At 38.8% G+C, this 27,913-nt stretch overlaps 1 protein-coding gene across 2 annotated transcripts in view; it reads right to left on the reverse strand.

Moving 5' to 3' along the window:
- Positions 1-27,913, reverse strand: part of LOC132394657 (butyrophilin subfamily 1 member A1-like) — an 81,718-nt gene that overhangs the window by 33,511 nt on the left and 20,294 nt on the right. For both annotated transcript variants that reach the window (XM_059971020.1, XM_059971019.1), the window contains exon 5: positions 11,782-12,060. In XM_059971020.1, coding sequence (XP_059827003.1) covers positions 11,782-12,060 — 279 coding nt within the window. The remainder of the gene's footprint in view (positions 1-11,781; positions 12,061-27,913) is intronic.

The raw sequence follows: 27,913 nt of genomic DNA on the forward strand, positions 1-27,913 counted from the left end.
TCCACCATACCCCAATTACAGCTGGACAACAAAGATTTTGCTTCCTGAATATTTTTGGGTGTATCTTACGGATTTTGAGTTGCTGATCATGAAATCCACCATGAAATTTCCCTATCATGTACATTTTCTTAAAATCATCTGTATTTGTTATTTCAATTCATAAATCATCAGAATAACTGATGCCAAGATTAATGAAGGCATTTTTGATGGTCCACAAATAAAACAGGTCATCAATGTCAGGCAATTTGAAGAATTTTTAGTGGGACTGGAGAAAGTCACATGGTAGGCATCCAAGGATGTTGTTAAACATTTTCTGGCAACTACAGAGCACCAAACGACATGCAGCTCGTTGACAACATGAGTCAAGCATACAAAACCATGAAGAGCAACATGTCACTAAAGATTCGTTTTCTGATTCCCATTTAGAATGCCTCCCTGTAAATCTTGGTGCTGTCAGTGATGAGTATGGTGAAAGGTTTCACCAGGATATTGCGGTCATGGAGAAAGAGTATCAGGGCAACTGGATTCTGTCAATGCTAGTGATAATTCTTAGACACTTAAGTGAGAAGCTTCAGACACTGAATATAAATGAAAGTTATCAACAAAAAAAATTAGCATAGTTGAACTTTTGCTAAGAGTCAGCACCGTCATTATTGTCAATAAAAGTTAATTTCCTGATTCTCCAAATTCCTGTCTGATGCAAGGCTGAAATTATATTTGTGTTCAGCATTATGTGGTCTATCATACACAATCAAATATCTGATGAAGCAACACTTTCATAACAATTTGCTGTCCAGTGTTATTTTCATGTCATCTGCAAACTTACTTCTTGTTAATTCTCATGAAATAGCACTAATAGGCTGAGCACTGTATTGTAGGAAAGGTGGATGACAGACCACACAACAAGCCGAGGGATTTAAAGCAACAAATTTGTAAAGAGATTGCAGACTGCTGCAAGAAACACACGGTAGTAGTATTTGGTGATTTGAACTTTCAACATATTGACTGGGATCCCATACTCTCACAGGGCTAGGTGGGATAGGGTTTGTCAAATTTGTTCAGAAAAGTTTCCTTCATCAGTATGTTGGAGTCCCAATGAGAGAGTGTGTGATACTGGATCTGCTATTAGGGAATGAGACAGAGCAGGTGATAGAAGCTTGTGTAGGAGAGCAGTTTACATCCAGTGACCACTGTGTCATTAGTTTCAAAGTGAATATGTAAAAATATAGATCCGTTCCAAGGGTTGAGATACTAAATTGGAGAAAAGCCAATTTCATGTCATCAGAAATGATCTGGCAAGTGTGGATTGGGACAGGCTGTTTTCTGGCAAAGGTGTACTTTGAAAGTGGAGACTTTCAAAACCAAATTTTGAGAGTAATAAAAGGTAAAGGTAACAGGTGTATGGAGCCTCAGTTTTCAAGAGATATTGAGGCCCTGGTTAAGAGAGAAAAGGAGCTGCATAGCAGGTATAGGAAGGAAAAAACATATGAGGTACTTATGAAGGACAAAATGCAAGAAAACACTTACAAAATAAATCAGGAAGGCTAAAGGAAAGCATGAAGTTGCTCGAGTAGACAACGTGAAGGAGGTTTCTACAGATACGTTGTGTAAAACGACTGCTTGGCACAAAATTGGTCCTCTGGAAGATCAGAATGTTAGGTAATCCAAGTGTGTTGTCAAATGTAACATTCTGGTAATCCAGAATGTTAGGTAATCCAACTGTCCAAAAGTGGCCTGGTTGAGGGAAGTGCCTGGTGTGAGAAGTCCTAGTCTTTGGCTCGAGAATCTTCGGCGAGGAGGCTGAGGGAGGAGACTACCGTAAGTCAGGCACAATTGGAGAGGGTGAAGAAATGACCGCTAAGCTGATTCAGTGTGCTACGTGCATGATGTGGGAGGTCAGGGACACTGATGGTGCCCCTGGCTGCTACAGCTGTGGAAAGTGTGTCCAGATTCAGCTTCTGAAGGAGCATGTTGCAGCACTGAAGAAAGAACTGGATGATCTCAGCTTCATCCGCAAAAACGAGTTTTCTGGACAGGACCTACAGTGAGGTTGTTACACCGAGGATACTGGAAGAGAGAAAGGGGGTGACGATGAGGAAGGAAAGGATGCTTAAAGTACAGGAGACCCCAGGGGATGTACATCTCGTAAACAGATTCACCCTTTTGGAAGCTGTCAGAACAGAAGATACTGCCAGTCTGAGAGGTGGACAGGTCTGCGAGCCGAAAATTGGTGCAGAAGCAGAGCCGAGGAGTCAGACATCAGGAACAGCCGTGGTAGCAGTGAGAGGTACGGAAAGAGGTTTCTGAGGCAACAGGCGAGATTTACGGATGGTATGGTCCCTCCCTGGTGCTAGGATCCAGGACATCACGGACCGATTGCAGGGAATCCTCAAGGGTGAAGGTGAACATCCGGAGGTGGTAGTGCATGTCAGCACAAATGACATCGGGAAGAAGAGGAAGGACATTCTGCAGCGGGACTTCAGAGAACTCGGAAGAAGGCAGAAAAGCAGGACTTCCAGGATGGTTATCTCTGGTTTGCTTCCAGTTCCTCGTGCTGGAGAGGGCAGGAACAGGGAGATAATGGATCAGAATGTATGGCTGAGGAACTAGTGCAGGAAGCAAGGATTTACATTCTTGGACCACTGGGATCTGTTTTGGGGTAGGGATGAATTGTACAAAAGGGACTGGTTGCACCTTAATAGGTGGAGGACCAGCATTCTGGCAGACAGGTTTGCCACTGCAACATGGATGTGTTTAAACTAAGTAGTGGGGGGGAGGGGATGAACAGGAAATATAAGGATGGAGTTAAAGGGAAAGTGAAAATAAGAAAAGTTTAAAAGGACAACAGAATCAATGGAGTAGAAAGCTCAAGAAGAGATCATACAGTATGGCCAAGTGAAATAGGAATTGATATGAAAGGAGGGGGGAGTAACAAATTAAAAGTATTATATATGAATGCACGAAGTATAAGGAATAAAGTAGATGAGCTTGAGGGTCAGCTGGAAATTGGCAAGTACAATGTTGTGGAAATAACTGAGACATGGCTTCAAGCGGACAGGGCCTGGGAAATGAATATTCAAGGATATACATCTTATCGAAAGGACAGACTGACTGGCAGAGGGGGTTGGGTGGCTCTGTTGGTGAGGAATGATATTCAGTCCCTTGTGAGGGGGGACATAGAACCTGGGGATGTAGAGTCAGTATGGATAGAACTGAGAAATTCTAAGGGGAGAAAGACGCTAATGGGAGTTACCTACTGGCCTCCAAACAGCAGCCTGGATGTCGGGTGTAAGTTGAATGAAGAGTTAAAATTGGCATGTCGCAAAAGTAATGATACAGTTGTCATGGGGGATTTCAACATGCAGGTAGACTGGGAGAATCAGAATGGTACTGGACCCCAAGAAAGGGAGTTTGTGGAGTGCCTCCGAGATGGATTCTTAGAACAGCTTGTACTGGAGCCTACCAGGGAGAAGGCAATTCTAGATTTAGTGTTGTGCAATGAACTGGATTTGATCAGGGACCTCGAGGTAAAGGAACCATTAGGAGGTAGTGACCATAATATGATATGTTTTAACCTACAATTTGAGAAGGAGAAGGGAAAATCGGATGTGTCAGTATTACAGTTGAACAAAGGGAACTATGGAGCTATGAGGGAGGAGCTGGCCAAAGTTCAATGGAACAATACCCTAGCAGGGAAGACAGTGGAACAACAATGGCAGGTATTTCTGGGAATAATGCAGCAGGTGCAGGATCGGTTCATTCCAAAGAGGAAGAAAGATCCTAAGGGGAGTAAAGAGCGGCCATGGCTGACGAGGGAAGTAAAGGGCAGTATAAAAATAAAAGAGAAGAAGTATAACATAGCAAAGATGAGCGGGAAGCCGGAGGACTGGGAGCTTTTAAAGAGCAACAGAAGGTAACAACAAAGGCAATATGCCAAGGAAAAATGAGGTACGAAGGTAAACTAACCAAGAATATAAAGGAGGATAGTAAAAGCTTCTTTAGGTATGTGAATAGCAAAAAAATAGTTAAGACCAAAATTGGACCAGTGAAGACAGAAACGGGTGAATTTATTATGGGGAGCAAGGAAATGGCAGACGAGTTGAACAAGTACTTTGGAGATGTCTTTACTAGGGAAGACACAAACAATCTCCCAGATGTAATAGAGACCAAAGAAACTAGGGTAATGGATAAACTGAAGGAAATTTATATTAGGCAAGACACGGTGTTGGATAGACTGTTGTGTCTGAAGGCTGATGTCCCCGGGACCTGATGGTCTGCATTCCAGGGTACTTAAAGAGGTGGCTCTAGAAATGGTGGATGCATTGGTAATCATTTCCCAATGTTCTATAGATTCAGGAACAGTTCCTGCTGATTGGAGGGTAGCTAATGTTGTCTCACTTTTCAAGAAAGGAGGGAGAGAGAAAACAGGGAATTATAGACCGGTTAGCCTGATGTCAGTAGTGGGAAAGATGCTGGAGTCAATTATAAAAGAGGAAATTACAACACATTTGGATAGCAGTAGAAGGATCAGTCCGAGTCAGCATGGATTTATGAAGGGAAAATCATGCTTGACTAATCTTCTGGAGTTTTTTTGAGGATGTAGCTATGAAAATGGACAAGGGAGAGCCAGTGGATGTAGTGTACCTGGACTTCCAGAAAGCTTTTGATAAAGTCCCAAATAGGAGATTAGTGGGCAAAATTAGGACATACGGTATTGGGGGCAGAGTACTGACATGGATTGAAAATTGGCTGGCTGACAGGAAACAAAGAGTAGCGATTAACGGGTCCCTTTCGGAATGGCACTCAGTGACCAGTGGGGTACTGCAAGGTTCGGTGCTGGGACCGCAGCTGTTTACAATATACATTAATGATTTAGATGAAGGGATTAAAAGTAACATTAGCATATTTGCTGATGACACAAAGCTGGGTGGCAGTGTGAAATGTCAGGAAGATGTTATGAGAACGCAGGGTGACTTGGACAGGTTGGGTGAGTGGGCAAATGTATGGCAGATGCAGTTTAATGTGGATAAATGTGAGGTTATCCACTTTGGTGGCAAGAACAGGAAGGCAGATTACTATCTAAATGGAGTCAAGTTAGGAAAGGGGGAAGCACAACGAGATCTAGGTGTTCTTGTACATCAGTCAATGAAAGCAGGTACAGCAGGCAGTGAAGAAAGCTAATGGCATGCTGGCCTTTATAACAAGAGGAATTGAGTATAGGTCCATCTGCAGCTGTACAGGGCCCTGGTGAGACCCCACCTGGAGTATTGTGTGCAGTTTTGGTCTCCAAATTTGCGGAAGGACATTCTTGCTATTGAGGGAGTGCAGCGTAGGTTAACAAGGTTAACTCCCGGAATGGCGGGACTGTCATATGTTGAAAGATCGGAGCGACTGGGCTTGTATACGCTGGAATTTAGAAGGATGAGAGGGGATCTGATTGAGATATATAAGATTATTAAGGTATTGGACATGCTGGAGGCAGGAAGCATGTTCCCGCTAATGGGTGAGTCCAGAACTGGAGGCCACAGTTTAAGAATAAGGGGTAGGCCATTTAGAATTGAGATGCGGAAAAACTTTTTCACCCAGAGAGTGGTGGATATGTGGAATGCTCTGCCCCAGCAGGCAGTGGAGGCCAAGTCCCTGGATGCATTCCAGAGAGAGTTAGATAGAGCTCTTATTGATAGCGGGGTCAAGGGGTATGGGGAGAGGGCAGGAACGGGGTAGTGATTGTGTATGATCAGCCATGATCACAGTGAATGGCAGTGCTGGCTAGAAGGGCTGAATGGCCTACTCCTGCACCTATTGTCTATATTGTGGAAACAAAACACATGGGGGAAATTTAAATTAATTCTTTGCATCTGTATTTACTCAGGAGGGGAATGCAGAGTCTTTAGAAGTGAGGCACAGCAGCATCAACTTCATGGACCATGTGCAGATTACAGAGGAGGAGGTGTTTGCTACCCTGACGCTAATCAGGGTGGATAAATTCCTAATACATCCTCCCGTATATTTTAAATAATCTCTAGATTACTTATAATACACAATACAATGTAAATGTTATGTAAAATAGTTGTTATACTGCATTGTTTAGGGAATAATGACAAGAAAAAAAGTTTGTACATCATTGAACAACAAGTGCTGGAAGAGCACTTCCGGGTTTTCTCGATTCGCAGTTGGTTGAATTCGCGGATGCGGAATTCACGGATAAGGAGGGCCGACTGTAATTAGTTTACAGAAATCTGTTTTTGGTGACCTGTGTGCAGTCGAGGTGTTTCGATGGACTGTGGTAAAAATACACCTGCATCCGGGACCAGCTGCTGGTGTCAGTATCCTGGTAAAAACTACAACATGAAGATAAAAGAACACTCCAAGCAACTCTGCTAAAAGGTTATTGAAAAGCTCAAGTCAGGAGATGGATACAAGAAAATTTCCAAGTCACTTAATAACCCTTGGAGTCCAGTTAAGTCAATAATCATGAAATGGAAAGAATATGGCACAGCTGTAAATCAGCCGTCCTCAATGTTGCAAAAACAAAGGAGCTGGTTTTGGTCTGCAGGAGGATTGGAACCAGGCTAGCTCCTATTGACATCAATGGATCTGGGATTGAGGGGGCAAACAACTTTAAGTTCCTCCGCATACACATCTCCGAGGATCTCACGTGGTCTGTACATTCCGGCTGTGTGGTGATGAAAGCACAACAGCAGATTTTTTACCTCAGACAGTTGAAGTTTGGAATGGGCCCCCAAATCCTAAGAACTTTCTACAGGGGCACAATTGAGAACATCCTGACTGGCTGCATCACTGCCTGGTATGGGAACTGTACTTCCCTCAATCACAGGACTCTACAGAGAGTGGTGCGGACAGCCCAGCACATCTGTAGATGTGAACTTTCCACTATTCAGGATATTTACAAAGACAGATGTGTAAAAAGAGTCTGAAGGACCTTTGGGGACCTGAATCACCCCAACCACAAGCTGTTCCAGCTGCTACCATCCAGGAAACAGTACCGCAGCATAAAAACCAGGACCAACAGTCCCCAGGACAGCCTCTCCCACCTGACTATCAGACGGATTAGTTCATGCTGATACAATTGTATTTCTATGTTATATTGACTGTCCTGTTGTATATACTATTTATTAAAAATTGCTGTAAATTGCACATTGCTCATTCAGTCGGAGAAGTAACGTAAAGATTTTTAGTCCTCATGTATATGAAGGATGCAAGTAATAAAGTCAATTAAATTCAATTCAGTTCAAAACCTCAATGACCGTGCAAGTAGAGGACACGTGAAGGAAGCCAGCAAGACACCTATGCCAACTCTGGAGGAGTTACAAGCTTCAGTGGCTGAGATGGGACAGACTGTGCATACAACAACTGTTGCCTGGGTGCCTCACCAGTCGTAGCTTTAGGGGAGAGTGGCAAATTGAAAGCCACTGTTGAAAAAAACTCACATGAAATCTCGTCTAGAGTTTGCCGGAAGGCATATGAGGGACCTGAAATCAGCTGGAAGAAAGTTCTATGGTCTGATGAAACCAAAATTGAGCTTTTTGGCCATCAGACTAAACACACCATCCCGACCGTGAGGCATGGTGGTGGCTGCATCACGCTGTGGGGATGCTTCATTGCAGTGGGCACAGGAAGGCTTGTGAAGGTTGAGGGTAAAATGAATTCAGAAAAATACAAGGAAATCCTGGAAGAGAATCTGCTGCAGTCTGCAAGAGAACTGTGACTTGGGAGATTTGTTTTCCACCAAGACAATGACCCCAAGCATAAAGTCAAAGCTACTCTGGAATAGCTTAAAAACAAACAACGTTAATGTCCTCAAGTGGCCAAGTCAGAGTCCAGACCGTAATTGAGAATTTGGGGCTGGATTTGAAAATGGCTGTTCAGTCATAATCAGCATGCATTCTGACAGAGCTTGAGGAGTTTTGAAGGGGGAGAGTAATTGTGCAATCAGTTGTTTTGTATTCGTTGAAATAAATTTAGACCAATTTGTAGAAATTTGTCTTCACTTTACATGAAAGAGTCTTTGTTGTTGATCAGTGTCAAAAAAGCCAAATTAAATCCACTGAGATTCAATGTCATAAAACAATAAAACATGAAAACTTCGGTGGGGGGGGGGGGAATACTTTTTATAGACTCTGTATTTGGATAGAGATAGACCGATGAAGGATAGAATGGCTTCATGCGTGGTCAGGCATGTCTAACCAATCTTATTGAGTTGTTCAAGAAAAATTGATGACATACTTTAGTAAGGTATTTGACAAGGGCCCACATGGGAGGCTGGTCAGGAAGGTTCAGTCGCTCTGCATTCAGGATGAGGTAGTAAATTGGATTAGACATTGGCTTTATGGGAGAAGCCAGAGAGTGGTAGTAGAGTGTTGTCTCTCTGACTGGAGGCCTGTGACTAGTGGTGTGCCACTGGTTCAGTGCTGGGTCCTTTGCTGTTTGCAATCTACAGTATATCAATGATCTAGATGATAATGTGATTAATTGGATCAGCAAATTTGCGGATAACACCCTGATTGGGAGTGTAGTGGACTGTGAGGAAGACTTATCATGACTTGCAGGGGGATTTGATCATCTGGGGAAATCAGCTGAAAAATGGCAGAGGGAATTTATTGCAGAGAAGTACATTTGGCGCTTCAGTAAGAACAACCGGGGTAGGTCTTACATGGTGAATGGAAGGGCACTGAGGATTGTGATAGAACAAAAGGATCTGGGAATACAGGTACAAAATTTGTTGAAAGTTGTGTCACAGGTAGATAGAGCCATAAAGAAAGCTTCTGCAACATTGGCCTTCATGAATCAATGTATTGAGTACAAGAGATGAGATGTTACATTGAAGATGTTTAAGGTGTTGGTGAGGCTTAATTTGGAATATTGTGTGCAACTTTGGACCCCTACTTGCAGGAAAGATGTAAACATGGTTGAATGAGTACAGAGAAAATTCACAAGAATCTGGAGGACTTGAATTACAAGGAAAGATGGAATAGGTGGGGACTGCATACTTCAGAACGTAGAAAATTGAGATGAGATTTGACAGAGGTGTACAAAATTATGAGGCTATAGACAAAGTAAATGCAGGTGGGCTTTTTCTCGAGGTTGGGTGGGACTATAACCAAATGTCATGGGTTCAGGGTGAAAGGTGAGAAGGTTAAGCAGAACATGAGGGGAAACTTCTTCATTCAGAGGGTCATGAGATTTTGGAATGAGCTGCCAAAACAAGTGGTGCATGGGATCACAATTTCAATGTTTAAGAAAAGTTTGGATAGGTACATGGACGGTAGGGTTACTGTCCCAGTGCAGGTTGATGGGAGCAGACAATTTAAGTATTTTTAGCATGCAGTAGATGGGCCAAAGGACTTGCTTCTGTGATAGTTGGTAACTTTAACTTTCCACATATTGACTGGGACTCCCATACTGTAAAACAGCTGGATGGGAAAAAGTTTGTCAAATGTGCTCAAGAAAGTTTCCTTACTCACTACGTGGAAATCCAAAAGAGAGAGTGTGCGATCTGGCAAGTGTAGATAGTGACAAGAGTGTTTCTTGCGATGGTTCACTTGTTAAGTGAGAGGCTTTCAAAAGGGAAGCTTTGAGAGCACAGAGATTGTCTGTTCCTGTCAGAATAAGTGGCAGGGATAATAGGTTTAGGGAGCATTATTTTTAAGAGATATTGTGGTCCTAATGAAGAAAAAGGAGGTACATAACAGGTATAGGCAGGCAGGAACAAATGAGGTACTCGAGGAGTGAAAGGAATGCAAGAAGAAAATCAGGAGGGCTGAAAGAAGACATGTGGAAGAACAGAGTGGTATCCATGCATGGAGTTGACAGACATTTAGGAGATCTTAAGTGGATTTTTGCATTGGTATTTACTCGAGAGAGAGAGAGAAAGAGAGAGAGAGAGAGAGAGAGGATCTATTGATGTGAGGCTGTGCAGTAGTGAGTTAATGGACCTGATAAAGATTACAGAAGAGGAGGTGTTTGCTGTCTTGAGGCAAATTAGGGAGGATAAATCACAGGATCTGACAAGATATTCTCTCAGACCCTGTGGGAGGCTAATGCAGAAATTACAGGGACCCCAGCAGTGATATTTTAAACATCCTTAGCCACAGGTGAGGTGCCAGAGGATTGGAGGATAGCTAATGTTGTTCTGCTGTTTATGAATAAGCCAGGAAATTATCCGCATATGAGCCTGAGGTCAGTACTGGAAAGTTTTTGGGAAGAGTTCTAAGGGACCAGATATAAAAGTATTTGAATAGACAGTGACTGATCAGGATAGCTAATACAGCTTTGCGTGTGATAAATTTGTCTAACCTATCTTACAGAGATTTTGAGGAAGTTACAAAGAAAGTTGATGAAGGCAAGGCAGTGGATATTGTATACAAGGCCTTTGAGAAGGCAGTGCATTGTAGTTTGGTGAAGAAGGTTCAGTCAATTGACTTTCAAGATTGCAAGAGACTTTGATTTCTCGTTTGAAGCCAGAGACCATTGTAGATGGCTGCCCCTCTGACTAGGGGCCTGTTACTAGTGGTCTGCCGCAGGGATCGGTGCTGGGTACATTGTTGTTTGTCATCCATATCAACAAACTGGATGATAATGTGGTAAACTACATCATCAAATTTAGGGATGGCATCAGGATTGGGGGTTACTGAACAGGGATGAAGATGATCAGGGCTTACAGCAGATCTGGAAGACCTGGAAAAATGGGATGAAAAATGGCAGATGCAGTTTAATACAGACAAGTGTGAGGTGTTGCACTTCAGTAGAACCAACCAGGGTTGGTCTTACACGGTGAGTGGTAGGGAACTGAGGAGTGTGGTAGAACAGAGGGATCTGGGAATATAGTCCAAAATTCTTTGAAAGTGGTGTTTCAAATAAAGAAATTTTTTTTTTGAAAAGATAAGAGTCATAAAGAAAACTTTTTGGCATATTGGCCTTCACACATCAATGTATTTAGTACAAGAGTGGAATGTTAGGTACAAATTGACTAAGATGTTTGTGCAGCCTAAGTTGAAGTATTGTGTCCGGTTTTGATCACCTGCCTACCAGAAAGATGTAAATCAGATTGAAAGAGTGCAGAGAAAATTTACAAGGAATTTACCGAAACCTGAGCCCCTGTGTTATGGGACGAGATTGAATTGCTTTGAGCTTTATTTACTGGAATGTAGACGACTGAGGGGAGATTTCACAGAGGTATACAAAATTATGAGGGGTTTTCCCACACTGATCATTTAGCCAGGAATTCCACTCTGATCGTATTAGCTTGGACCAAATTATACAAGTTTTCAGTAGTAATCTGGATGATTATTTTTATAGATTTTCTTTAAATCGGACCATAGCTGCAACATCAACAGAACTTTCATCTTGGGCATAGCAATGTCAATAGTTCAAGGGTAGGTCAATGCAACAGATGTTAATACTTCGGGAAATGTTTTGTAATGTTAATGTTTTTGGAAAAGTTCCAAGTTGTATCCACTCAGATGGAATTTATGATTCACCTGAGTATCAAAGGATTGAAAATATCTGTGTTGAAGTCCAACCTAAATGGACAAGTTGTGGATTCAATTGGCCTTTAATGGTGTGCTAGATTTAAAAGATGCACAAACAGCAAAATTGTCACTAACAGTAGACTTAAGTTTAAATACAAGTGACAGTCTTCAACAGGTATAAGATTTTGGCAAAGACATTATGGAGACAAACTATTCTTTGGTAGTTAGGTTTTCAGTAGAAATTAGATCATCTTTCTTCTTCAATGATCAAACATCATAATTTACAAACCTGATATTGTAATAATTGCCGTATGTTCTATTTTCAAAACTTCGCTCCTGATAATGCACTTCAGTTTGCCCGATGATTGCCTCGTTACTCCAACACTGCTCTCAACATTTACAAGACCCGAGTCTCTGTGGTACTTTGTCTGAGCCTCTGTTAATGCATTTCCATCCCCACCGATCCACTGGATCTCTGGCTCAGGATACCATCCACTGGATTTACACACAAGCTGGACTCCCACTCCATGGTATCCCGTCATCTGAATCCAAGGTTTACTTCCTGAACCTGTAGTTAATGACAGATGGAGAAATAATAGTCATTAGGAAAAATTCAACATGAATTCATAACGCATAAGTATTAAAGCTGCTTGCAATCACGTTTATTGATTTCTAATCTTTCCCGGTTCATCAACTTGAGACATTAACTGTTTTTCTCTCCACAGATGCTGCTTGATGAAACACGTTAAATATTTGGAAGTTGAATTAAGACAGGATGTTTCAGGAATATAAAGAAAGCCAGAAAGAACACAAGCAAGGAATAAGGAGGGTAAAAAGTAGACATGAAATGCCATTGGCAATTATGATTAAAGAAAATACCAAGGCATTTTTTACATACATTAAAAGCAAAAGGGTAACAAAAGTTGTTCGCTGAGGATTAGATTATGAAAGATAGTGAAATCACTCTGTGAAATCCTACTGTACCAGGACATTTTGAAATAAAGTAGAAGGTGGTTTTGAGTCTTTCAAAGAGAAATAAAGTGGATAAATCCCCAGGGCCTGTGGGATCTATCGCCACAATAGGTCAACGTCAGATGCAATCTCAATGGCTCTTCACACGGCCTTAGATCACCTGGACAGTACAAAAACCTATGTCAGGATACTGTTTATCGATAATAGCTCAGTATTCAACACCCTCATTCCCACAATCCTGACGGAGAAGTTACAGAACCTGGGCACCTGTACCTCCCCCTTCAACTGGATCCTCAACTTCCTAACTGGAAGACTACAATCTGTGTGGATTAGTGATAATATCTCATTCTCGCTGACGATCACCACTGGTGTAAATCAGGGGTGTGTGCTTAGCCCACTGCTCTGCTCTCTCTATACTCCTGACTGTGTGGCTAGGCACAGCTCAAATACCATCTAAAAATTTGCTGATGATACAACCATTGTTCGTAGAATCTCAGTTGGAGATGAGAGCGTACAGGAGTGAGATATGCCAACTAGTGGAGTGGTGTTGCAGCAACAACCTGGCACTCAACGTCAGTAAGACAAAAGAGCTGATTGTGGACTTCAGGAAGGGTAAGATGAAGGAACACATACCAATCCTCATAGAGGGATCAGAAGTGGTGAGAGTGAGCAGTTTCAAGTTCCTGAGTGTCAAGATATCTAAGGATCTAACCTTGTCTCAACATATCAATACAGTTAAAGAGAAGGCAAGACAGCGACTATACGTCATTAGGAGTTTGAAGAGATTTGCTATGTCAACAAAAACACTCAAAAACTTCTGTAGATGTACCATGGAGAGCATTCTGACAGGCTGCATCACTGTCTGGTATGGGGGGTTACTGACAGGATCGAAAGAAACTGCAGAGGGTTTAAATTTAGTTGGCTCCATCTTGGGTACGAGTCTACAAAGTACCCAGGAAGGACATCTTCAAGGAGCGGTGTCTCAGAAAGACAGCATCCATTGTAAAGGACCTCCAGCACCCAGAGCACATCCTTTTCTCACTGTTACCATCAGATATGAGGTACAGAAGCCTGAAGACACACACTCAGCGATTCAGGAACAGATTCTTCCCCTCTGCCATTCGATTCCTAAATATACATTGAACCCATGAACACCAGCTCACTTTTTGAATATGTATTATTTCTGTTTTTTGATGATTTTCATCTATTCAATATACATACGGTATATTTTAATTGATTGATTCTTTTTTCTCTTCTTCTATATTATGTATTGCATTGAACTGCTGCTGCTAAGTTAACAAATTTCACAACACATGCCGATAATAATAAACCTGATTCTGTTTCTGATCTATACAAAGTAAATGTTATTATCAGAGTACGTATATAGGCCCTGAGATTCATTTTCCTTTGGACATACTCAGCAAACCTACAGAACTGTAACTGTAACCGGATCAATGAAAGATCCAGTGGAGCGCAGAAGACAACAAACTGTACAAAAGCAAAATTATATAAGTAGCAATAAATAATATGAAATAACAAAAACAATCCAAGGAAATATCATTGGTTGTGGGAACATTTCACTGGATGGGCAAGTGAGTGTAGTTATCCCCTTTTGTTCAAGAGTCTGATGGGTGAGGGCTGGTAACTTCTTGAACCCGGTAGTGTGAGTCCTGAGGCTCTTGTACCTTCTACCTGATGGCAGCAGTGAGAAAAGAGCGTGGCCTGGGCGATGAGGATCTCTGATGATGGATGCTGCTTTTACATGAAGGTGTTTCATGTAGATGCGCTCAATGGTTAGGAGGGCTTTACCCATGATACACTGTGCCAAATCCACTACCTTTTGCAAGATTTTCTGTTCAAAGGTATTGGTGTTCCCACATCAGGCCATGTTGCTGCCGGTCAATACATTTCCTGCCACACAACTATAAATTTTTGTCAAAATTTTCGATGTATTCTATCAACATATGTAATTGATTTACTTGTTTATTTATTATTGTGTTTTATTTTATTTATTTTTTTCTCTCTCTCTGCTAGGTTATGTATTGCATTGAACTGCTGCTGCTAAGTTAACAAATTTCATATCACATGCTGGTGATAATAAACCTGATTCTGATGTCATGCTGAATCTCTGCACACTCCTAAGGAAGTAAAGGCACTGCCGTGCTTTCTTCACAAATAACTTTGCTTGCTGGGTCCAGGACAGGTTCTCTGGAATACTAACAACCCGGAATTTAAAGTTGCTAACCCTCTCACCTCTGATCCACCACCAATGAGGACTGGCTCATGGACCTCTGATTTCCCTCTTCTGAAGCCAGTTCCTTGGTCTTGCTGACATTGAGTGAGAGGTTGTTGCTATGACACCACTCAGCCTAACTTTCAATTTTCCTCCATATGCTGATTCATCACCACCAGTAAATGAGAGAGGCAAGAGAGGAAATTTCTGGGATTTCTGGCATTTTGACAAAACTCCTTCCTCTGTCTTGCCCACGGAAGACAGAGGGTAATGGTGGAATGCTGGAGAATTGGAGATAGTGAATGTTGTTCCATAGTTCAAGAACGAATCCATGGGGGGCGTCACGTGATGACGTAGGCTCTAGACGTTGGGAATCCAGCTCCCTCGTAAAAAGTAATGAAATAGGGTTTAAATGAAGAAGAGTTAACAAATACCTACTAGAAACTATTTATAAGCAACTCAGGATTATTTTTAGATATGGCTCCTAAACCGAAACAGAAGAAAGCTACTACTTCGAAGACTGTGTAAATCAGCGGGGAAAAAGGCCTAACCATCTCGGCGAAGCCTCGTACTCAAGTTGGATCTCCTCCCGGTGAAGTACATGGCACTTCTGATGATGCGGGACAGGAAGTTGCGGCAATGTCGGCGGTCTCTAAGAAGAAGCAGCAAGAACTACGCATGCGCGAAGTAACAAGTATGCATGAACAGATATTAACAAAATTACAAATCCCAACTACGGCTGGAAGTGAAATTGGAAGTGAATCAGAAGTGGAATCAGATTCTTTGGGAAACACAGATGAAGAAGAAGAGGAAAAGAAGGAGGAGATTAAAGGAGACATAAGAGATACCCTGATATATATGATGAATGAATTAAATGCTATAAGAACAGATATAAGAAGGATGCAGATTACACTCGATAATGTGGTGGAAAAACAAAAGAAGATGAATAATAAAGTTAAAGAGATGGAAGAAAAATGGAAGAAAACACTGAAAGAATAGATAAGATAGAAGACAATAATCTTGCCTGGACAATAGAAAGAAAACAGATGTTGGAAAAAATAGATGTGCTTGAAAACTCTAGTAGACGAAATAATATTAAAATAGTTGGTCTTATGGAAGGTACAGAGCGAGAAAATCCAATAAAATTCTTCCAAGAATGGATTCCGAAAATTTTGGAAATGAAAGAAAGAAGCCAAGTAATTGAAATTGAAAGAGCACACAGAGCTTTAAGACCAAGACCTCAACAAGATCAAAATCCAAGATCAATTTTGATAAAATGCTTAAGCTACCAAGATAAAGAAATGATCTTGAAGGCAGCTACTCAAGGTGCTAAAAAGATAAATGGGCCATTGATGTTAGAAGGGAAAAGAGTTTTTTTTTTATCCAGACATAAGTTATGATCTTCTGAAGAGGCGGAAGGAATTTAATCCAGTGAAAATATCTTTATGGGAAAAGGGCTATAAATTTTTATTGAGCTACCCAGCAAAATTGATAATTTTCCTGGATAACGAAGAAAGATGATTTTTCGTTGACTACCGGAAAGCGGAGAAGTTTGTACAAGAACTACCTGATATCCACGAGGAGGAGTAAAGAATTATAGCAATGAAGTGGACTAATGATGAAGACTGAAATAAGGTTGGACTTGACGGACATTTATAAGGAAAAAAAAAGTTGAGGAGTATTAACTGGGAGTAGAGACTAATTATTTTCTTTTTTTTTCTTCACTAATATATTTTCTTTTTTTTTTGCGGGGGAGCTGGAGGAGCTCCTGATCGATGGCTGCGAGTTTCACGTGTCCAATCATGGCGATTGCCATGATCCGTAAAATAGGGGGGGGGGTAATGTTGTATTCTTTTTATTCACAATATTAGTGGGGGGGGGGTATTTTGTTTTTTTTCTTATATATTAGTTACCTTTCTTCTATTGTTCTTCTTTTTTGCTTGGATGGTTGGGGAGAGACTCATAGTAACTTTGGTTTCAATTTCCTACGTTTTTTACTCTGAAAAACTTTGTTCTTGATAGCCCTATCTTACTTAACTTCTTTTTTAAACCTTCTTTAACAGATCAAGCTTTTAGCATATGGAAAAGGAAAGGTATAATATGTTTTCGTGATCTTTTTTCTGAAGGTAGTTTGATGTCTTTTGACCAACTTTCCAACAAATTTAAGTTACCTAAATCTAATTTTTTTAGATATTTACAAATTAGAAATTTTTTATATAAAATTCTACCATCCTTTCCCAATTCAACTTTGATAGATTTTTCAGATATGATTTTTACCTTGAATCCTTGTCAGAAGGGATTAGTGGCTCTTATTTATAATATGATTATGAAGATACAACCAGAAGTATCAGGTAGAATTAAACAAGAGTGGGAAAAAGAACTTCAATATAATATATCAACAGAAAAATGGGAAAAAATTCTACAAATGGTTAATTCTTCTTCTATATGTGCTAAACATGCTTTAATACAATTTAAGGTCGTAAATAGAGCTCATATGTCTAAAGATAAGCTTGCTCGATTTTATTCTCATATTAACCCTCAATGTGACAGATGTCATTCAGATGTGGCCTCATTGACCCATATGTTTTGGTCATGTCCCACCTTATATAACTATTGTTAGGACATATTTGCTACCATTTCCTCAATTTGGAATATTGATTTACAACCTCATTTTATCACTGCAATCTTTGGTATACCAAATGAGGATGGTAGTCGACTTTCCCCTTCAATTAGACGAATGATCGCCTTTGCAACATTAATGGCCAGAAGGTCTATATTACAAAATTGAAAGAAGTAAACCCTCCTACCACGTTTCAGTGGTTCTCTCAAACTATCTCTTGTCTGAGCTTAGAAAAAATTAGAAGTACTATTTTTGATTCATCAATTAAATTTGAAGAAACTTGGGGACCGTTCATTCGACGTTCATATGAATTAATTTGGCCTCTTCCAGACCTTTTCTCTTTTTATTCTTGTTCAGGTATGGAGTTCCGGAGTTTTTGACACTATCATATACATATAAACTATTATTATTGCCCATGTTAGTTTAGGTATATTTTTTTTAATATACTATTTTTCTTGCATTTTTATATATTTTTTTCTTTTGATGATTATTCTTATTTTTTTCATGTATAATCAATATAAGTTTGATTGATTATTGTACGATTTTTTTGCTGATATTTTAATAAGATATTGTTATCTTATTACTAATTTAACCTCAAATCTAGTGTATTTATAACCTATTTAATATAATATTATGTTACTTTTTTATATAAGAAATTTAATAAAAAGATTGAAAAAGAAAAGAGACTCATAGTAACATGGAGAATTTTAAAGAGTTCCCAAGGTATTATGAATGATTAATTTACTTAAATTTTTAAGATTTAATGTTAATGGACTTAATGGACCTGTGAAAAGAAAAAGAGTTTTAACATATATAAAGAAAATGAAAGGAGATATAGCTTTTTTTTACAAGAAACACATTTAACAGAAACAGAACATAAGAAATTAAAGAGAGATTGGGTTGGAAATGTCATTGCAGCTTCATTTAATTCAAAATCGAGAGGAGTTGCAATTTTGGTTAATAAAACTTTACCAATTAAAATACAAAATGTAGTAATTGATTCTGTGGGGAGATATGTGATTATACATTGTCAATTTTTTTCAGAATTATGGACTCTTATGAACATTTATGCACCAAATGAAATTGACGCAAAATTCATACAAGAAGTTTTTTTGAACTTGGCTGATGCACATGATAAAATATTAATAGGTGGAAACTTTAATTTTTGTTTAGATCAAGTTTTGGATAGGTCAACTAAAGCTGCTACAAAATCAAAAGTAATAAAACTAACTTTATCATTAATGAAAGATTTAAACCTGATTGATATATGGAGAAAAATTAATCCAAGAGAAAGAGACTATTCATTTTATTCAAATAGACATAAATCTTACTCAAGGATTGATTTTTTAATTATCAAAAAATATTCAGGATAGAGTGAAAAGTGTGGAATATAAAGCAAGAATACTGTCAGATCATTCCCCCTTGATAATGACAATGGTAATGATGGATAAGGAGGAATCGATCTGTAGATGATTTAATTCAATTTTATTAAAACGTCAAGATTTTTGTGATTTTATGAAAAAACAGATTCAATTTTTTATTGATAGAAATTTACATTCAGTTGAGGATAAAATTGTATTATGGGATGTGATGAAAACATATTTAAGAGGTCAGATTATAAGTTATACATCTAAAATTAAGAAGGAATACATGGCAAAAATAGACCAATTGGAAAAAGATATCATAAAGTTAGAAAAAGAATCTCAAAGATATATGACAGAAGAAAAACGAAGACAACTTGTTAATAAAAAATTACAATATAATACACTCCAGACATATCGTACAGAAAAAGCAATTATGAGAACTAAACAGAAATATTATGAATTAGGTGAAAGATCACATAAGATTCTTGCTTGGCAGTTGAAAACAGAACAGGCTTCTAAAACAATAAATCCAATTAGAACAAGTGTAAATAAGGTTACTTATAAACCTTTAGAAATTAATGAAACTTTAAAAAAATTTTATACTGAACTATATCAATCAGAATCACAAAATAAGATTGCTGAGATAGATAAATTTTTATCACAAATAACCCTTCCAAAATTAAATTTGGAAGAACAGAAAGGATTAGATATGCCCTTTACATTAAAAGAGGTTGAAGAAGCTTCAGGATCACTTCAGAGTAATAAATCCCCAGGAGAAGATGGTTTTCCTCCTGAATTTTATAAAAAATTTAAAGATTTATTAATTCCTCCTTTTATGGAATTAATATATCAAGTGGAAAGAATGCATAAACTCCCACAATCTTTTTTAACAGCGATCATAACTGTATTGCCAAAAAAAGATAGAGATCCTTTAAAACCAACCTCATCTAGGCCTATTTCTTTGTTGAATACAGATTATAAAATAATAGCAAAAATTGTATCTAATAGAATATCTAAATATTTACCAAAATTAACACATATGGATCAAACAGGTTTTATTAAAAATAATCAATGGATAATATAACCCGGTTACTTAGTATAATTCATTTGGCACAAAAAAGAGAGGAAATGAGTGTGGCAGTTGCTTTGGATGCAGAAAAAGCATTTGATAGATTGGAATGGGATCTTTTATTTAAGGTATTGGAAAAATATGAGTTAGGAAAATCTTTCATGCAACGGATTAAAACCTTAAATACTAATCCTCAATCTAAAGTAGTTACAAATGGTCGGATTTCAACACCATTTTGCTTAACGAGGTCAACTAGACAAGGCTGCCCATTATCACCTGCTCTATTTGTATTGGTAATAGAAACATTAGCTGAATTAATTAGAACAGATTCAGACATCAGGGGCTTTAGAGTTAATCAAGAAGAATATAAGATTAATTTATTTGCTGATGATGTTTTGATTTATTTAACAAACCCATTGCAATCTTTGCAAAGATTATCTTTTAGATTGGAAGAATATGGGAAAGTATCAGGGTATAAAGTAAATTGGGATAAAAGTGAAATTTTACCCCTTACCAAAGGAAATTATAATCAATGTCGATTAGTAACTCAATTTATATGGCCAATAAATGGAGTATTATAAATAGGTATTAGAGTTGATAATGATGTAAAAAATTTATATAAACAAAATTATTTGCCATTATTAAAAAAAGTAAAAGAGGATCTTGATAAATGGATGATGTTAGCAATAACATTAACAGGTAGAGTTAATGCTGTAAAAATGAATATATTTCCTAGATTGCAATATTTATTCCAAACTTTACCCATACAATTACCTCAAAAGTTTTTTCAAGAACTGAATAAATATGTAAGGAAATTTCTTTGGAAAGGAAAGATGTCAAAAATATCATTGGAAAAATTGACATGTAAATTTGATTTAGTAGGTTTACAACTTCCAAACTTTAAGAATTATTATAAAGCAATTCAACTTAGATTTATTGCGTCTTTTTTGATGAAGAAAAACTGGCATGGATTAGAATAAAATTAGATAAGATAGGAGAAAATATACCAGAAGATTTTATATATAAATGGAAATTCAAATAGATACTGGAAAAAAAAGAATCTCCTATATTAAGACATTTGATTGATTTATGGAATAAGGTAAATATGGACGATGAGATAAAGAAATCTTTATTAGCAAAAAGGACTTTAATTCAAAATAGGCTTATTCCTTTTACAATGGATAATAAACTTTTACATAATTAGTTCCAAAAGGGGATTAAATATATAGGTGATTGTTTTGAAGGAGGTATATTGATGTCGTTTGATCAATTAAAAAATAAATATAAAATATCAAACAACACTCTTTTCTGTTATTTTCAATTAAAGGCTTATGTACGAGAAAAGCTGGGTCAAACAATGTTGATGCCAAAACCTAGTGAAATAGAAATATTAATTCAAAAAGGAAAAATTAAAAAAATTACATCTTGTATGTACAATTTGATTCAAAAACAGACAATAAATCAGGAATTCATAAATCAAGACAAAAATGGGAATCTGATTTGAATATTAAAATTGATGGAAAAAGCTGGTCAAGATTATGTTCTGATAGTATGATAAATACAATAAATGATCGACTTAGATTAGTACAATATAATGTTTTACATCAATTATATGTAACACCACAGAAAATAAATAGATTAAGTTCAAATATGTCTGACCAATGTTTTCGATGTGATCAAGAAATCGGTACTTTTTTTACATTCTACTTGGTCTTGTTTTAAAATTCAATCATTTTGGATAAATCTAAGACGTTTATTGGAACAAATTACTGGAGTACAACTCGCACATAGCCGAATATTATTTTTATTAGGAGACATTGAAGGGATAATGTCGAAACTTAAATTGAATAAGTATCAGAAAAACTTTATAAAAATTGTATTGGTAGTAGCCAAAAAAGTTATCGCAGTTACTTGGAAATCTGATTTATATTTAACTATGGATCGTTGGAATAATAAAATATATAGTTGTCTTCCACTTGAAAAAATTACATACAATCTAAGAAATGAATATGATATATTTTTGAAAATTTGGCTCCCATACCTACAAAAGATAGGATTAAATACATAGGTCCTTTGAAGATAAAATTATCAAGTAATTGGGGAAAGTAAAAATAAATATTAAAATTATTTTGAACTCCATGGAGCATCTGGGGATCCTCTGATATCCAGGCAATCTTTCTCTTCTTTCTTTCTTTTTTTTGTTTCTTTAGACAAGGGTTAAGGGGGGAGGGTTAATATTATTTTTCTCTATCTTACTATTTTATCATTACATTTATTCTTTGTAATTTTCTAAAAATTTAATTAATAAATAAATATTTTTTAAAAGGCTACTATCAGTTATATTAGTGATGCTGGAGTTTCTATCTAAAGAGGTAGTTCAGAGAGAGGTAAATTATTGTAAATTTAAACTTTGCTGGAATCGTGTGCATCTCTGTGTAAAATCTGGGTGGGAGGAGTATCTCATAAGTTGCAATGGACTGCACATGCCTTCACGTCTTTAATAAGACTATTTGAGCATCTGCCACATGCAGAGCTATAGCTCAGCACTGAATTGACACATTCAGGACGTGAGAAGTAATCACTGGATGGGGTTTTTTGGTCTAAAGTCAGATTATGGTCACATTCTACATCATTCTAAATTGCAGGTAAGGGAGCAAACAGTCTGGGAGGTTTGACCAGAAAAGGTTTGATCTCCTCTTGCTTGCCTGGATGTTTGCCGTATATTGCTGCATTTGCTTTAATAAACATTAAGAGCACTAGAAAAAAGAACGAATTCATGATAGCCGATGGATTTTACACCAGTGATGGAGAAGTGATTGGAGAGTATTTTCTGGGACTGGATTTGCTCGCATCTGGATGGCTTTGTGTGGAGCAGAGCATGTCTTGCAAACTTCATTGAGGTTTTTCAGGAGGTGGTGATTTATAACGGGAGCAGTGGATGTTGACTACATGGGCTTTAGTTAGTAAACTGAATGGCCTCTCATGGTGGGTTGATCCCGATGATTAAGATTGAGGTGAAAGTGGAGGGTGAACAACGGCTGCCTGTCTTTTAATCGCTCACTGCCAGAGAGGGAAAGGCCTGCTGCTTTGCCTGGAGAGTGTTACCCAAGTTTTCTGTGTTTTGGATGTGGACTTGGACTAGAATTCTTTTTTCATTCCTATAGCTTTTTAATATTCTGTGTTTTTTGCCTGATCTTGCTCATGTTTTTTGCAGGGAGGGGGATTTTGGGGTTGAAGTGCCTGTTCCCATTTTGTTCTTTATTGTGTGGGAGGAGGGATTTGGAGGTTAATGTGCTTATTCTGTTCCTATTTGCTTCTTTTGTGTGGGAGGGGGGATTTGGGGTTTGAAGATCATGTCACCTTTCTTTTCTTTCGTGGCTTCATGGCTAATCGGAGAAGAAGAATTTCAGAGTGTGAACTTTGATAGTAAATAAACCTTGGAACATTCTGAGCTGCACAGGATCCATGGGGAATTCTACACACGGTATATATACAACATATAAATGACTGAGACAAAGTTGTAGACAGGTGAGTTGGCAACTTTGCAGACAATGCAAATATTGGTTGAATTAAATTGTGGGTAGTGAAGTAAGTTGTCAAAGGATAGAGTAGGACACAGATCATTTGGAGATCTGAGCGGACAAATGGCAAATAGAGTTTCATCTGAACAAGTGAGGTGTAGCACTTCGGAAGGTCAAGTGCAAGTGGAAAGGATACAGTTATTGGCATTGATGTACAGAGGAATTTTGGGTCCAAGTCCAATCTTCCTGATGTTGGCAATGCTAATAGATTGTGTGGCAAAAAAAGGTGTGTATGAAATGCCTGCCTTCATCACTAGGGGCATACAGTACAGGAGTCAGGAAGTCATGATACAGCTCTATTAAACTTAATGAGATCTGTACTTGATTCTGGCTGTGTGGCTAAGAGTGGGTGGAGGAAATTTGTCCTTGTAAAGTTATAATTTGCTCAGATTCTTTTTCTTAAAACAGCTCATTCCAGCAGTAGGTCAGATTTACCGCTGGAAGCTCTTCAAACTTTATTTCATATTCAAAGCATTGGTCTACATGTCTTCTGCTTATGGGTCCCTGCACATAGAGATGTTGAGGGGAATGAGCAGGTTGATTGATTGGCCAAAAAAGCTGTGAAAAGTTCATCTGTGGATACAGACCTTCCACTGAACAAATCAGAATCTCAGGGGTTGGTGGGGTTACGAATAGAGGATTATGGCAAGACATGGGATAATGGGCATAAGTTTTCATTACAGAATACACCAAACTGTTGGATTGATGGGAGAAGGGGGTAAAACAAGAAGGGAAGGAATTATATTGACTTGACTTAGAATTGGGCATACTGTGCTTAATTCTTCCTTGTATCTTGTTGGAAAACATCACTCTGGGATGTGTAGGCTTTATCACTATGCAAGAGTAGAACATATTCTTTTACAATGTGAAGATTGAAAGAAAGCAAATGCAGGCTGCATGACTAGCTTTGGTTTTTGACATTTTTCAGTTTTCTAAACTTTACTAAGAAATGCAATTGAATTGAATTTAATTCACAATATTGTCTTTTATTATTTACAAACAATAGGGCTCTTTGGGGTAATTTAGTTTTCATTTGATAAACAAATAGTAGGGGATTTATTTCCCAACTCTCTACAACACACTCCAGTCCAGTTGGTGGTGGGAATGCACCTTTAAGTTGGACTGCCAACTGCCATTAAAAGGAGGAGGAGGACGACGAGGAGGATGAAGGAGGAGGAGGACGGAGGAGGAGAAGGATGAGGATGGAGGCGGACGAGGAGGAGGAGGAGGTGCTGGTGATAGTCTGTAAAACTTTGTCTCAGCAGTACTTGGAATTTGAAGTGCTATTTTGCCTGCCCCATTACAGGAAGGATGCGGTGTCTTTGGAGAGGATGTGGAAGAGGGGTACCAGGATGCTGCCTGGATTAGAAGGTATGAGCTACGAGGAGAAGAGAGCGATATGCCAAGGACGTGGCCTAGAAGACTAGCGCGCCTTCAGGGTGCTGGAATTTCGTGGCTCTGAAGGCGGGCGGACTCGAAGTTGGTTCTGCCGCCTGGTGCGTCGTGAGAGATGGAAGATCGAAAGCCGCGAGCTGGCTGCTGGCTGTGTGTGCCTGCATGTTGAAATCCCCCATAACTACTGCATTACCTTTAGCACATGCCAATGTTAACTCCCTAATCAACTTGTACCCAATATCCACGCTACTGTTTGGGGGCCTGTACACAACACCCATTAGGGTCTTTTTACCCTTACTGTTCCTCAGCTCAATCCACACAGACTCTACTTCCCCTGTTCCCAAGTCACCTCTTGCTAAGGACTGAATCTCATTCCTCACCAACAGGGCCACCCCACCTCCTCTTCCCATATTTCTGTCTCTACGATAGCACGTATACCCTGGTACACTCAATTCCCAGGCCTGATCCCCTTGCAGCCATGTCTCCGTTATCCCAACAATATCGTAGTTCCCCATTTTCATCTGAGCTTCAAGCTCATCTGTCTTATTTCTGACACTACGCGCATTCAAGTATAGAATTCTTAGCCCATTCCTCCTCTCTTTGCTTAAAACACTATCTATTGTACCTTGAACTTCAAGCTCCTTGATCTTCCATCTGGCTAATTGCACCTTGAATTTTGATGACCTTCTCAAGATCACCCAAACCTTCTACACATTTAACCCCATGCTCCTTCTGACCAACCCTCTGGATCTGGATCCTTGCCCCCTGCATATCTAGTTTAAACCCCACCCCCCCGAGCAGCACTGGCAAACACTCCTGCAAGAATGTTAGTACCCCTCCGGTTCAGATGTAGACTGTCCCTTCGAAACAGATCCAAATGTCCCTGGAATAAAGACCAATTATCCAAAAACCTGAACCCTTCCTTCCTGCACCATGCTCTCAGCCTCGTATTAATGTGCATAATCATTCTATTCTTCGCCTCACTCGCACGTGGCACAGGTAGCAATACCGAGATTGTCACCCTGGAGGTCCTGCCTTTCAGCTTCACTCCTAACTCCCTGAACTCTCTAAGCAGGACCCCCTCACTCACCTTACCTACATCATTGGTCCCTACATGGACCACTACATCTGGGTTCATGCCCTTGTTCTCAAGAATAGCCTGCACCCGATCTGAGATGTCCCGGACCCTGGCACCAGGGAGGCAACATACCATCCGAGACTCCCAATCTGCCCCACAAAATCTCCTATCTGCCTACCTGACTATAGAATCCCCTAAAACTATCGCTCTCTTCTCTTCCCTCCTCCCCTTTCTAGTTGAGGGTTCAACCTCTGTGCCAGAGGCAGGACCACTACAACTCATTCCTGGTAGGTCATCCCCATCAACAGTATCCAGTACGGTATACTTATTGTTAATGGGAATGGCCGCAGGGGTGCTCTGCTCTCTCTGCCTGCTCCCCCTGCCTCTCTGGACCGTCACCCATCTGCCTAAATCTTGGTTCTTTGGTGTGACTACCTCCTGATAACTCCTATCTATCTCTGCCTCTGCCTCCCGAATGATCCGTATAGTTGAAGATTTTCCCCCTGAGATTTTTGCCGAAAGAAGGAAATACTGAGAAGTCATGAGTGAAATGTATAAGAAAAATCTCCATCCATCCCTTCGGTACCCAGCGTGGCTGATAATCATTCCTGCTGATTCTCAGCCACAGAGGATCTACTCCCCTGATGAGGGCTGGCAGTATATTAAAAATCTCCAAGCTAAGCCGAATGTAACCTGAATAGGTAACTCTGATGTGTGAGATGTTTAGAGATGCTCTGAGCAAAGTCTATTCTACACTTTTTGAAAGTCCATATGGGACTTGGCTGATTTAATTTTTCTCTTTATTTGTTAATAATTAGTATATATTCATAATTGCTTTGTAGGGGACTTTTACAGTATTATATTATAGAGGTCTGTATAGGACCTGGCTTGAATTATTTTTTCTATTCTTTTGTTTGTCTCAATATTAATATAGTTTTAGGTTTGATATATATATATATATATTCATCTAATTTTCTGTATGACTTGTAAGTTCTTTTGAAAGAAAGAACTTTAGTTTTAATTTTATTTGCTTGGATTCACTTTTCTCTGAGTACGTGATTAATATACTTTAGATGAATTTAAGATGGCCGTCACCAGTTACGTTTTTATTATTGTTAGACATAACATTGCAATATTTGAAATTTGTTTGTCTTTTTTATTATGGCTAAATTGTGGGGGGATATTTCAATTTTAATATGCGTAGCTGCAAAATGGAGGATAGGATCAAGGGTTACTAGTTAGCGTGCGATCAGCTTATTAGTAGCTGTTTTTTGGGCTTTGCAGGTGGGGGGTGTGCTATTAGAATAGGTTTCCTTTCTCGATTGGGCAGTTTTTTTGATGGATATTTTCTCTCAAACATCTCACTCCTGCTAGTCATAGCTGTTCCTTTTGGTTAAATGTGTGCCTGTGCATTAGTTTTCTTTATAAAATATCAAATTAAATCTTAAACATGGATGTTAATAAAATTAATATAATCTCTCGGAATCTGAATGGTGTAGATCATCCTATTAAGCGTAAAAAGATTTTTAAGAAATTAAAAACACTTAATGCAGATAGTATTTTTGCGCAAGAAAATCATATATGGAGACAAGATGATGACTATTTTTTTTATTTTAGAAAGGCCCTTTATAACATTCTTGGTTGACTAGTAAAGTTAGAGGGGTATCTATTTTTGTTAACTCTAAAATCCCTTTTGTACATTTTAGTACTATTACTGATTCGATTGGAAGATATTTAATTGTCACCTGTTTATTATGTGATCAAAGGGTAGCTTTGGTGTGTGTATACGCACCTAATTTAGACAGTTCTGAATTTTTTAAGAAGCTTTTCTCTGAGCTACCGAATCTGAATGAATATAATCTGATTCTGAGCAGTGACCTTAATTGCTGTCTGAATCCGGGGATCAACAGGCCATCAACCAATCCGTCGCTTCCCAATAAAGCGGCGGCTTATATTAATTTTTTTCTACTAGAATATGGCCTGGTAGATATCTGGAGATATAAACACCCTAATGAAAAAGATTTTTCATTTTTTTCACGTTCATCATAAATATTCTAGAATGTATTACTTTTTTTTAGATACACGTTTGCTGCACTCTGTTGTTGAGTG

This window comes from Hypanus sabinus, chromosome 5 (assembly GCF_030144855.1).
Source record: "Hypanus sabinus isolate sHypSab1 chromosome 5, sHypSab1.hap1, whole genome shotgun sequence".
Taxonomy (NCBI): domain Eukaryota; kingdom Metazoa; phylum Chordata; class Chondrichthyes; order Myliobatiformes; family Dasyatidae; genus Hypanus; species Hypanus sabinus.